At 39.5% G+C, this 13603-nt stretch overlaps 1 protein-coding gene across 3 annotated transcripts in view; it reads left to right on the forward strand.

Moving 5' to 3' along the window:
* The first annotated feature begins 572 nt into the window (after window positions 1–572).
* TGFBR2 (transforming growth factor beta receptor 2) overlaps window positions 573–13603 on the forward strand; it is a 470063-nt gene continuing 457032 nt past the window's right edge. For 2 of the 3 annotated variants that reach the window (XM_044066660.1, XM_044066661.1), the window contains exon 1: window positions 574–911. In XM_044066660.1, the coding sequence (XP_043922595.1) occupies window positions 842–911 (70 nt within the window). In that variant the 5' untranslated portion in view covers window positions 574–841. Of the gene's footprint in view, window positions 912–13603 lie in introns of all 3 variants that reach the window. The other variant, XM_044066662.1, reaches the window with a different exon arrangement.

The following is a 13603-nucleotide window of genomic DNA, read 5'->3' on the forward strand; positions in this document are numbered from 1 at the left end:
TATAGTATGTGGCCTTGGATCCATTCCACACAGAGACAATACTACAGGTTACAGAGTAACATACAGTACCAGTATAGTATGTGGCCTTGGATCCATTCCACACAGTGACAATACTGCAGGTTACTGAATTACTTACAGTACCACTATAGTATATGGTATTGGATCCATTCCACACAGTGACAATACTGCAGGTTACAGAATTACTTACAGTACCACTACAGTATATGGTCTTGGATCCATTCCTCACAGTGACAATACTGCATATTACAGAGTAACATACAGTACCAATATAGTAAGTGTCCTTGGATCCATCCCACACAATGAAAATACTGCAGGTTACAGAATTACTTACAGTACCACTATAGCATATGACCTTGGATATATTCCACACAATAACAATACTGCACGTTACAGAGTTACATAAAGTACCACTACAGTATATGGCTCCATACAAAAGCACGTCAGGATCAAATTACCATGCCTTTACTGCTTAAGTTAGCCAGTTTTTTATGACTGAGAGGCAGGACTTTCAGGGATGATTGACTGAGTGCGGGGTGAGGTTAGAAGAAGAAAAAAAAGCAGCTCTGCCGCCCAGTTGTTTGCGAAATAGCAAGATTTCCTGTTTTCAGTACAGTATTTAACGGAGTGAGTCATGCAGCGGTATATTCTTAGCTACAGGCTCCGACAGCTGCTGCTGGGACAAAACCTTCACTGTTACCTCTTGCTTTTCCGGGCGCTGGAGAAGTTAGGCTGCTTTTAAAACTGAGCTGTCAAAAGTGCAAGTCTAAGGAACTTCGAGATACCCACCCAAAAACTGGAATTTATCTTAACGCTGGAGCTAATGAAGTCCGTAGTGTTTTATTCCTTTTTGTTGGGCTTGACATTCATAACTGTAGTCGCCAACTCCCTCGGTAAGTTGTATTTTTTGTTTCTGTCTTGAGAAGAAGGCTTGCATCTTTAAGGTTACTGTGTGTGTGTGTGTGTGTGTGTGTGTGCGTGTGTGTGTGTGTGTGTGTGTGTGTCCATGCACAGCAACACTTCAAAGAGGCCATCGGTGCAACTTTCTGAGAGTGACACACTTTCGAGTTTGTGTCATCACTCACAGGCTAGGTCTGCATTTTCTCTTTTCCTTATTTTGCATGCTCTGCATTTTGTTCTGTACAGCTACCTTAAAGACAGCAGTGCGCAGAAACAGCCGGGCAGCTAAAGTAAAAGAGGCGCTGAAAAGTTTACCACCCCCTCCCAAAAAAAAAAAAATACATGATCAGCTACAAGTTATATCGTTGTATATGATGAATGCGTGCCCACTTCAGACGTTTAAGTGTGGTGTATATGTGTGGGTGCCGAGCACCGTAGACCTTTAATCCTTAGTTTGTTAACTAGGTAACTCTTTGTCTTAATCTCTTTGGCCAAGGGAAGCGATGCTTGGATGTAGACTTTTCAACTTTTTTGCAATCAGTACACTAACATACTAAATGGCTAGGAATTCAAAAACATTTGTCAATATGCAGCCGCCTTGACGTTAAAAATAAATAAGTGACATACATTTTCCAGGGGATGCGCTTATAGCTTCAAGTCTTAATTCTAGACTTCTGAGCGCAGTACTGCTACTTGGGAAGACGGATGCATTTTGTGACATTGCATATAGCCATCTGGCCGAGGCTCAGTCTAAAAATAAGATTCGGGCATTTTTATTTATTCACTTCTATTTTTCATGTTTTAATGTTGAAGTATATTGGGCTGCATCAGGAGTTCCTTTGTATTACTTCATTTTCCGAAATCATGTTTACCGTAGTCACACATTAAGAAATTTGCTTAAATCTTACTTTATGGAGTGTTGCCGTACAACAGCTCCAAATATAAAGTTTACCTTTCTCTATATAATACGCTGGATGCTGACTTGCTGAAACCTTTGTTTTAATTTAACTTTATTTTTCGGGGGGGGGGGGTTAAATGTGGACCTCTCGCTTTTTATTTTTATTTATTAATTTTGTGTGTGTGTGTGTGTGTGTGTGTGTGTGTGTGTGTAGTTGGGGGAGCAAAAACTGTTCCAGAGGTAAGGTTCTTCCTTTTGGTTTGCTGCTGCGGTGAAAAGGTAGCCCTTACCTATTAAGATATTCTTGGTTCAGTGCAGATGTGGCAATACTATATATTAAACACATTTGTGTACCTTATAAATAACAAGTATACAAAATGTCACAATAGATCAACCTTAAGGCTGTTTGAATCAGATATATAAGAGGCACATACTGTTTCTGTATCTTAAATCGTAATTAAAAGGTAAATAGGAAATGATTAGTTGGGTCATGCCATGAGTTTGTATGTGTCCTGCAATGGGTCTGCACCCTGTCCAGGATTAGTTTCTGTGCCCTTTATTCACTATGTGTTTGTGATGAGTCCTGCTCCCCATGACAGTGAATTATATTTAGTAAGTAGTTAAAGAATGAATGAAAAAATAAAGAAAATCCAGTTTTCAGTACATAGTCATTATATTTCATTGTGGTTTGCAAGTTTTGTTCTGCCTGAGTACTGTTATTCTGACTTTCCTCTTTTCTGTACATTTTAATGTTCAGTACAAGTGCCCAGGAAAGCCAGACAAGCTTTTGAAAGTTGGAATAACATTCACTTCAGAGGTACAAAAAATGTCAGGACTGTTATTCGCAAGTGTGTGTGTGTGTGTGTGTGTGTGTGTGTGTGTGTGTGTGTGTATGTATGTAGTCAGATTATGTGGGTTATGTAGGCTACTGCATGCAGTCATTAAACCACAAACAAAGCATTTTACTCGTGTTACCTAGTTGACAGTTGTGTATTACTTATGGGGAAACTTTTCTTGAGAAAACTTGGTAACCAGTTAGTTGCATCAAAGTTAAGTGTACTAATACTGGTCTTTTTAGTATACATGCACCCACTACTATTTCTGCTGAAACATGATTGACTTATGGCTGAGTACATAGGTAGCAGCTGGGATGAAAGAACTCTTATTAGGCATTTTATTGGGACAGCCTTCTTGGAAGAGTGAACATAAGGAGGACAGAAGAAGCATAAAATCTTGGGAGAAAGTTGTACTTATAGGCAAAATAATGAAGAAAGACATAACTAAGGGAGTGAATGTGAGATATGCAGGCATTATCCTTGCATTGTTTAGGTTATTAAGGTTACAACTGGATTACTATGTACAATTGTAGCAGCTATAGACAGAGCTGTACTGACTGACAGGCAGACTGTGTGCAACAGTGCTACATATTGATGTGTGTGTGTGTGTTTGTGTGTGTGTGTGTGTGTGTGTGTGTGTGTGTGTGTGTGTGAGTGTGTATATATGTATGCATGTGCGTGCGTGTGTGTGGTGAAGGAGAGAAAACAGCTGGACACCAGCACATATCTGAAAACCAATGCATGTTACTGAGTGCTTACCTTGTGATATATTGGACCAGATAGTGAATAGCACACATCTGAAGCAATAGTATGTATAGAAACAGTGAAGGCATTTTTAGTGCACTTTTTTTTTAGTAGTAGCAGCTAGGATAGTGAATGTACAGTAAGCAGTATTCTTTTACTGCTCCATCTACACTGTGCTTTACACAAAGTCAGGAAAAAAATTATTTTACTGCTCTGTGGTTAACAAAATGCTTTAATTGTGTAAGCTTTGTTCAAATGCTTCCTGAATCTTTAGATAGTAGAAAGGACTGTGAACTTTGCCATTTGCTATTCTTTTGAAAAGACGTGTTTTAGTCATCCAGAATGCCATTGAAGGCATATTTTGTAGGTATAACTGAAGGATACGTGAATAAAGCAAATGATATGGCAGTTGACAGCAGGCATCTCTTTGTAATGTCATGCAAGTTCTTGTGGGTGCGGTTGGCTTCATATGCAGGCACCATGTTTTAAAGCACACATCTAAGCTCCTGAAGGTCTCAATAATCAGTTGTGATGCAGGGAGAACAGTAGTTTTCTTGGCTTCTTCATACCTCCATCTCTTTTGACTGAGTTGCTTTCAAGCTTTCGTAACTGGTAATAATTCCAATCATGTGCCTGTTGTTTGCTGCTAGAGTCTAATAAGATTTGTTTGTTTGCTATTTGCTAGGTTTTCAGAACATGTTGCTGACCTTTCTTGGTTATAATGACCTTAATGTGATTTTTTTTCTTGAGAAGGTCCTTCAAATGTTTGAGAAGTTATATTTAGACAACACCATAAATCAGATTTCTTTTCAAATGGTGTGGCTATAATCTAAACACCATATCTCTAACATGGATGGTGGCTGTAGCTCAGAAAGCCTGTAGCTGCTATGCCAGTAGCTCAGAAGGTTGTATTTCTGCCCTCCCCCTTTGAGTTCTGTTCCCACAGCAGGTGCTTAGGATCATTGGTACTACAGCACAGTACAGTATTAGGGTGATACTTCACTAATAAACTGCCATACTTTGGATGAGATTTTAAACTCAAGTCCTGTCACCCTATGGAGTTGGTAAATTAGGTGGGTGTTAAAGATTCTATGGCACAACAGCACCTCTACAACTATCTTACAAGCTCATTCTGCATCGTAAAAATGATACCTATCCATACCTTCACAAACAGCTTCCTTCCTTCATCTCTAACTCCTTCACTCACTTATCGTCACATACAATTTCCGTCATTCACCTACATCTCTCGTTAGTAATACAATACTCCTCTCTCTCTCCCTCTATTATTCTGTCTCTTACTAAACTTAACATTACTCCAAAGAATATACCTGCATCACAAACCCAGTCTTTTACCAACTACTTTGAGATATCCTCCAGTCTATGTGTAATAAACATACTTTTATGCACTAAAGTAAAAATCCTTCCTCTACAAAACAATTGTCAGAACTACTCACCCTTGAATTGCCATCACAGATCAAAAAGAAAGCAACTACCCATTATTTACCCACAAAAATATGCAAACTTATCCTAATGTGGAGATATCCATCCTAACCCAGGTTCCACCACTTCCCCTTTAAACCTGCCCAATTCCTGTAAATCGCTAAACATTACAACTCTCAACCTTGAAAGTGTTAGAAATAAAATCCCAGAATTCCATGCCTGGATATTTACAACAAACCAGGTAAAATAGCTGCTACTGAAACCTGGCTAAAACCCTAATAAAAGACTCTGAATTCCTTCCCCCAGGCTATGCTTGTTTAAGATCAGATAGACCCCATAAAAAAGGAGGCGGTGTCACACTACTCTTTCCATATGCATCCACTGTAGCCCCATATACTAACTTCATTCCATAATTTTCTACAGCTGAAATTATAGAATCATTGCTAAAAATGAGTAACTGTAAGAATCTCTGCAGCACAGCCCTGTACATCCCCCCAGGTAATAACATTTCTCTGTTAGAAAAAATCCTTGCCTGGACATCAAACAATATAAAAAAATGAAGCAGTTATCCTGGGTTATGTAAACATTAACTGGCTAGATCTCTCCTGTAACCAACCCTCATCCAACATCAACCTGTTTAACTTTACTCAGCTAATTAACAATACAACTAGACCGAACAGAAATGAAGACAGTGGTCCTATCCTCGATTGGACTCTGGTCTCTGACCCAAGTAAAATCTCATCCTCAGGTACACCACCTTACAGTATCAGTAACCACCTGCCTGCTTATATACTGCATAAAACCACTCCAGCATTAAGTCAACACCAATATAAATAAACAAGAAATCTAACCAGTTTTAACCCAACAATCCTTAATGAAACTTTGAAAAACATCAATTAGAATATCCTACAAGTCCTTCCCCTTGATAAAGGCATTGAGTTTTTCAACTCTCTATTTATCAAGACCCTAAACAAATTAGTCCCACTCCAAGAAGAAAAAAAAAAAAGAGTAGTAACTAACCATGCCATCTGACTCACTAGACCCACAAAGCAACTCATGACTGCTATGAACAAATCATGGAAACTATGGCAAAAAAAATTAAAAATCCTCTCTTACAATTTAGGCAACTCCGTAATCAAGTAAAGCACACAGCCATTAAAGACAAAAAGGAACACTACCATAGTCTTCAAAATAGCTATAAACAGAAAAGAAATTCTGTGATTCCATTACATATCTGCTAAACCCAGGTTCAAAAAACAACCCCTGTCCAAATCCAGACAAAACGCCTATTGAAATAGCCTCTTTCTTCAATTCATATTTTATCAATGCAATAGCTAATCTCACTGCCACCTTTCCTCAAACTAAGTGCAATACTAACTCTGTACCTCCAAAACATTCTTCACAAAACACCGCTACTTTCCTTTTCTTTTTCCCTGTACCCACTGCTACTATAATAAAACTACTTCTCAAGCTCAAACCTGGCACTAATGCAACTGACAACCTACCCTCCAACTACCTTTGAATGTCAGCTAAATCCATAGCTTACCCTATTAGCATACTTCTTAATAGATCTATCCAAGAGTCCTATGCACCTAGCATCTGGAAAAAAAGCATGCAGCATTCTCCCTCTTCACAAAGGTGGCAACAGCACAGACATCTCCAATTTTCACCCTATTGCTATTCTCTCCCCTATTTGTAAGATCTTGGAAAAATGCATTCACCTTCAACTTCTGAACTATCTACTTCATAATCATATTCTTTCCCCATGCAGCATGGGTTCAGGCCAGGCCACAGTACTACAACAGCTTTTATATCCTTCATGGATACAGTTAACCGAGTTCAAGATGCAGGAACAATTGTACACTCTTTCTTGACTATTTCTTACAAAACTCGATCAACTAGGTATCTCCCCCAACCCTAACTTGGTTCTCTAATTACCTCACAAATTGACAACAATCTACAAATGACAGTACTCTTTCTGTCCATTCCTTAACACAACCATAGGTACTCCCCGAGGCTCCATACTTGGGTGTCTTCTTTTCAGTATCTTCATCAACAACTTCCACTCCACTCCTAGTCGAGGTACTGTAATACAATATGCAGATGATTCAACAATCATCTGCACTGCCAAATCCACATCTGAACTTCAGCAAATTATACAAAACACTTTTACATCTACCAAAACCTGGATGACCAACAACTATTTTGTCCTCAACCCCAACAAAACTAAACTCTTATTATTTACCTCTATGAAAACTACTCCCCTACATAAGGCTGAATTCACTATACACTTTCAAAGTAAAACCATTGCTGTGGTTGTGTCCCATGCAAAACTGTTAGATATTATCCTAGATAACAACCTAACATTTGACCTGCATGTGCACTATAGTATCAAAAAACCCATAAAAAATTGGGTATCCTCTACAGACATAAACACTTCCTTAACCACGCTGCAAAACAAACCTTTGTCTTATCCTTTCTTCTACCTTCTCTCTTATATGGTACACCGCTCCTTATCAATAGCCAGTTCTGTCTGAAATCCAAGCTTGAAACCTGTTACAATAAAATTGCCAAGTTCACAACTAATGCAAAATATTCCTCCCATCACTGTACCACCCTACACTTACTGAACTGTCTCAAACTCCAATATTACCTCGCATACTTACAGTTAACTACAGCACAAAATTATCTTTAAACCATCAGACTGCCAGCCCTTACTTCTGTACTTACTCACTACCACCCAAATAGGCTTCTCAGATCAGAGAGCCAACTTTTCCTGAGAGTAGAAAAAATCAAACCTTTCAGCTGGCCAGATGCTCTATTCATTTTCTATTGCCAAAGAGTAGAACATCATCTGATTGCCAATAAGGACCACTAGTAATGCATCTTCCTTCAAACAGTCTCTACAACAACACCTTTCAACTCTTCGGCACTGCACATGTACCAATACTTCACCACTCAAAACCTGATTCCCTAGTTCACCACTGCTATCACCTTTATCTACTTACTCCCTGTCAATTCAAGCTCTTTAAACTACTAGTATGACTAATTATAAAAATATCATCTAGGCCTCTATATTGTAATACTTACATCTAGGCCTCTATATTGCAATACCTACATCTAGGCCTCTATATTGTAATACCAACTTGATAATGATATTCAGTTCTATGTGCTTGACATGCACTGCTATGCTTTATTTCTATGTGATATGATTACAGGGTCTCCCATGTTTTAGTCTGAGATGCATCTTCAAATTTTACCTTCTCAACTTGTTAATATCCTCACTACATTACTAGAAGTTAAGTTACTGACATGTTATTTTAGTATACTTAACTGTGATGTCTGACCTGTGTTTTCAACTGTGTCTCTTATAGTGCTCTGTCATTTTGTAATTAATTTAGTTGTCAATGTCAAGCTTTTGCCTCTGTTTAATCAACTGTGACTATCAACTTATGTTGACATCTGACTTGTGTATTTAACTGTATCTCTTACATTGTACTGTATTTAATGTAGTTGTCAATTCCAAGCTTTTACCTTTATTTATTCAATTGTGACTCGCAGCTTATAAATACAGCTATGTCTTCTGTTGCATGTACTTTTAATGTGGAGCTTTTCTCCCAGGGCCTCCACTGAAAATTTGCTCACTTTGGCCCAGTGGTCCATCCCAGTAAACAAATGCAAATAAATAAATAAATAATAAATAATTAATTATTGGAAGAAAGTGCAGCTGCATTTCCCAGTGACCTGGCTAAATTTCTCCTACTTTTATAAATACCACCTTGAGTCCTGCTGGAAATAGGCTACACCAATATGAGAATTAGCATTACTGACAAGAGTAAAATAGATTGCTTTGCAGCAGTGCTGAATGTTTTGAGGTTTATCTGAAATGTATAGAAGTTAATGGATTGTCTGTTTTGTTTTATTGCATTACATTAGCAGTTTGTTTTCCTTTATTTCCTTAGAAGTTTCTTGCTTAGATTAGATACTGAGAAAAGTATACTTTGTGTTGTCAAGTACATTTATAGGTATACTTTGTATTTTGGGATGAATTTTGCTGGTTAGGTAGCCAAGTTTCAGACATTTGTATTGGTAAGATATGGTTTTTAGCCACGTGAATCATTTGACATAGTCTTTGTAATTTAGGCTTGATGTCTTGTTTGCAAAACTTGATGCGACATCCATTGCTTTCACATTCCTAACTTAAAACATTAATTTTGTATGTGACTTTGTGTGCATAAGTAAATATTATGTGAGAGAGAGACTGTGTGTGCGTGTGTTTGTGTGAGTATATGAGTATGTACACGTGTTCGCGTACACATGCATGCTAGTTAACTCAATCACACCCAACAGCTGTTAAAAATACATCTCTACTTAAAAACACAAATAACAATGTCGCTCCATAGAAAACATTTTTTCCAGTGATAATAGTCAATGCATTCAAAATGTTAACACCACTATTGCAATATATTATAATGCAAATAAGTATTTGTTCCTAAAATTTCACAATCAATTTTCCTTGTTTTGGAAACTGTAGGCAGTTACATACAGCACAGGGATCAGTTTTCTTGAACTACAGCTGCATTTTAATTTAACAAGCAGTTCTTTTCTGGCTGCACATTTCTAAGAAAATTACAGAAAGATTATACTTATTTACATAGTGGATAGTATAAAAATACTCCATGTATGAGTATCTATAGCTTGCATTTCAAGTATCATTGAGATTTTTCTCCCAAATACTATAATGATGGTACTAAACAATAGTTTATAAGTCTTTTGGTTTGTGCAGCATTTGTTTATGTATTTGTTTGTCTTAGGAATAGAACTTTGATTCCAATGGACTGTTTTCACATTCAGAACTTGGTAAAAACAGTTAGTTCAGTACCAGCACAGAACATGTGTGCAAAGAATGATTAGACAGATTAACTTGCCATGTATGTTAAACAAGTGTTATATGTACATTTTCTGTTTATAAAATATATGCAATAGTTCATAGGTTCATAGGTAGCTACTAGGCTATTAGGGCCTATACAAGCCTAGCCAAAAAGGTATCCTGGCTTTCGCCACCCAAGAAAAATTATTTTCCTGTGCCCCTGTCAAGCAGAACCACAGAGGTGATGCCCGGGGTGAATTTCCTATTACCCATTCAATCATCAAGATCTTTCTTGAAGAGTGCTAATGAGGAGCTCTGTTTGACATAGATAGGTAGTCTGTTCCAGAGTATGGGAAGTCTCTGGGACAGGAATCTATCCCTCCAGCATGTTCTGTTTATTGTGGTGACAAGGTTTAGGTCCCTAGAGCGTGTAGCTCGGAGGGATTGGGATTTCTTTAAGTGGAGCATGTCCAACAGCTCTGGGTTTGACATAGCTTTGTATGTTAGGCAGAGATCGCCTCTGAGTAGGTGATATGCCATGGAATAAAGCTGGAGTTTTTTTAGACGGTCTGCGTAAGGCATCTGTTTGAGGCCAGTAATCCTCTTTGTGAGGTATTTTTGCGGCCTTTCCAGTTGTTGTAGATGTCTTGTGAGGTACATACCAAAGGGGGCATTATACTCTATAATGGGTCTAATGAGTGATGAGTAGAGGGGAACAATGACCTCTTTTTTTCTGGATGAAAAACCTTTTATGATGAGGTGTGCCACGTAGAAGGATTTCCTGACCACTGTGGCGATGTGATTATCAAAGGAGAGACTACTGTCCACCTGTGTCCCAAGGTCTCATCACACTTTTGGTGTTAAGTAGACTACCGCCTATGTGGTAGTTCATGGGTACAGAGTTTTTACCAAAGGGGATGACAATGCACTTTTTGGCATTGAGCTTGAGACTATGTCTTTGACACCAGGCATCTGTCTCAGTGAGGCCCTTTTGTAGGATGTCCACATCATTAGGAGTTTCAATTATGGCTCCTAGTTTTCAGTCATCTGCGAATTTAGTTAGCCAAAGACCTTCTGTGTTAGCCTGTACTTCAGAGAAGTAGATACCAAACAGGAGAGGACCCAGGACTGAACCCTGTGGTACTCCACTTGTCACTGGTCTGAAGTCTGATTTGGAGTCTGCTACTTTCACGGTGTGGGTTCTTTCAGTAAGCCAGTTGGCAACCCATCTTGTGACATAGGGATTTATACCTAGTTTAGTGAGTTTATCTATAATTCCAGAGTGGGGGGTGGTATTGAACGCCTTGGCGAGATCTAGATAGGCTGTGTGAACCACCTTGCCCTCATCTATGGCTTTGGTGGCTACTTCAAAGAAGTCTATCAGGTTTAGGAGACATGATCTGCCTTTTACAAACCCAGTCTGTGTGGGGTCCAGAGTTTGGAGATCTCCAATGTCTTTGTTTATGAGTTCCATGATGATACGTTCCATGGCCTTGCAGACGAGGCTCATCAGGCTAATGGGGCGTCCCTGGGGTCTGTTGTGGCCCCTCTTTGTGGAGTGGGATAACTGTCGCAGTGCGCCATTCAATGGACACAAAGCCTGAGGTGAGGCTATGATTGAACATGATACTTAGGTGGGGTGCCAGTTCATTCTGTAGTTCATGTAGAAGGCAACCTGGGATGTTGTCAGGTCCCATGGATGCTGTGTTCTTGGCTTTGGAGAGTGAAGTTTTTACCTGTGCAGCCATGATTACAGGAACTTTGCATTCTTCTGGTATAAAGATGGGCCCTTTAGGGGTGAGAGGGGGTCAAAGTTAGCACTGAACCTATCTGCCAGGATGTTGGCAATATCAGTTGGTTCTGTATATTTAGTGTCATTGTGCTGTAACTCAGAGCAGATCTGAGTGTTGCCATTGAGATTTTTGACATAGCTATAGAATGCTTTGTGATTGTCTTTAGAATCAGTGGCAATTTTGTTTTCATAACTAGGTTTGGAGGATTTTATGAGGGATCTCAGCTTCTTACTGAGGCTGACCAGGGAGTTCCTCCAATCGTGGGATTTTACTCTTTTTTGCAACAGTTTCTTTCTTCTGTTGTAGAGTTTGTTTATGGCAGAAGACCACCAGATTGGCTTCCTTTTTTGGAGGATAGCATCTTGGTCCTGTTAGGGATAGCACGATCCATGTACTCGTGTAAGTGTTTATAAAGTGCATTTGTGTAGGATTCAGCAGTCGTACCTCTATTGTCCATCTGCATGGGTGTCGTGAAGTTTGCCACTTCTGTCTTAAGAAGCGTGAAGTTGGCTTTGCAGAAATTTGTACGGTTGTTTTCCTAATGGGGGGTGGGAGCGGGATGCGGATGTCTAGGGTGATAAGCTTGTGGTCGGATCTGACCAACGAGGAGCTGACCACTGGTGTGGAACACCGGTCACCCATGTTGGTGATGACCAGGTCTAGGATATTGCTGCCCCTGGTGGGGGTGTGGATAAGTTGATACATGGGTAGTTTTCCCAGTTAATAGTAGGGTAGTTCAAATCACCCATTATTAGAGTGTTGGATTGTACCATAATATTTTCCAGTGTATCAAGAAAAGAGGAGTGGGAATATTGGGGCATGGTGGGGGGTCTGTAGCAAGCTACAATCTGGATTGCGGTTTTGCCCAGAGTTAGTTGAACTTGGATAATCTTGGATGCATTATGCTGAGCAACTAGCTTGGAGGTGTGGATAACCTTAATGAATATGGACACGCCTCCACCTTTAGTGTTTCGGTCCGGGTTTGGTGGCCGAAAGGTGTGGTATGAATTATAGCCTGGTAATGCAGGGGTGCTCTCTGGAGCTTTGAACCAGGTCTCTGTCACTGCACAGATGTCAGTGTTCTCCATTTTGAGGAGTGCCTCGAGTTAGTGCATTTTGAGGTTTAGACTTCTAGCATTGAGTAGCATTACCCTCAGATTTTGCTTGCTTGTACCTGTTACGGTGGTGAATTTGTCATTTGAACCTTGCCTAAAAAAAGCACTATAGGGGTGGCAAGAGCCTTTGCCAGTATCCGGAATCCCAAAGGCGACAGGTACAGGCCATCTCTGGCAAAGCAGCGTGGTCTGTCGATCATGTCATCCCAGGCAGACAGATACTGGATTCCCTTAGAATGACACCAGAAGCTTAGCCAATTGTTAAAGTCAATCATTTTGTCCTTGTACTGTGGTGTCATTCTGGGTGATAGCAGGATGTTACTCAGGGCTAGGGTCATGCCGGCCCTTGACCTTAACACCGAACGTGTGATAAGAGACCTTGGGACACAGGTGGACAGTAGTCTCTCCTTTGATAATGACATCACCACAGTGGTCAGGAAATCCTCATCACAAAAGGTTTCTCATCCAGAAAAAAAGAGGTCATAGTTATAAGTGAACATATGTTAGTGGTGGAAAGGTCATGGGATCGGGTTAGGGTAGGAGTTAAGGTGGCAGATACGAGAGAGAAAAGACAGACACTGAGAAATCTGAGGAGTGCAGAGGGGTACTAAGACAGAGTTTAGCATAAAGAGTAGTGTGGGGGTGTTGTGGGATTACTAAGAAGTGAGAGGTGTGGGACATTAGAGCTGAAAGAATAAAAGTTGGATGCATGAGGGTTTCAGGGAGAAAGTGTCATTGTTAGGTTACCCTCCTGGTGGGGAATGAGTAGCATTGCGATTCCTTAAATAAGTGTTTTTTAGGAAAAAAAACTCCTGTATATTAAAGTCCCTAGAGTGGGCCCAAATTCTGTAATTTTTACATAGAATTTTGAGAAGGTAATCAAAGTTGAGTTATTTATATTAATGGTTTTACTACATTTTATGATTTTTTTCATCATCATCATCAGGTAATGTTGCAAGGTTTAGAAAAGTTGAAGTTTGTCTTAGTTT

The sequence above is a fragment of the Protopterus annectens genome, chromosome 3.part1 (assembly GCF_019279795.1).
Source record: "Protopterus annectens isolate FY-2018-M chromosome 3.part1, PAN1.0, whole genome shotgun sequence".
NCBI lineage: Eukaryota > Metazoa > Chordata > Ceratodontiformes > Protopteridae > Protopterus > Protopterus annectens.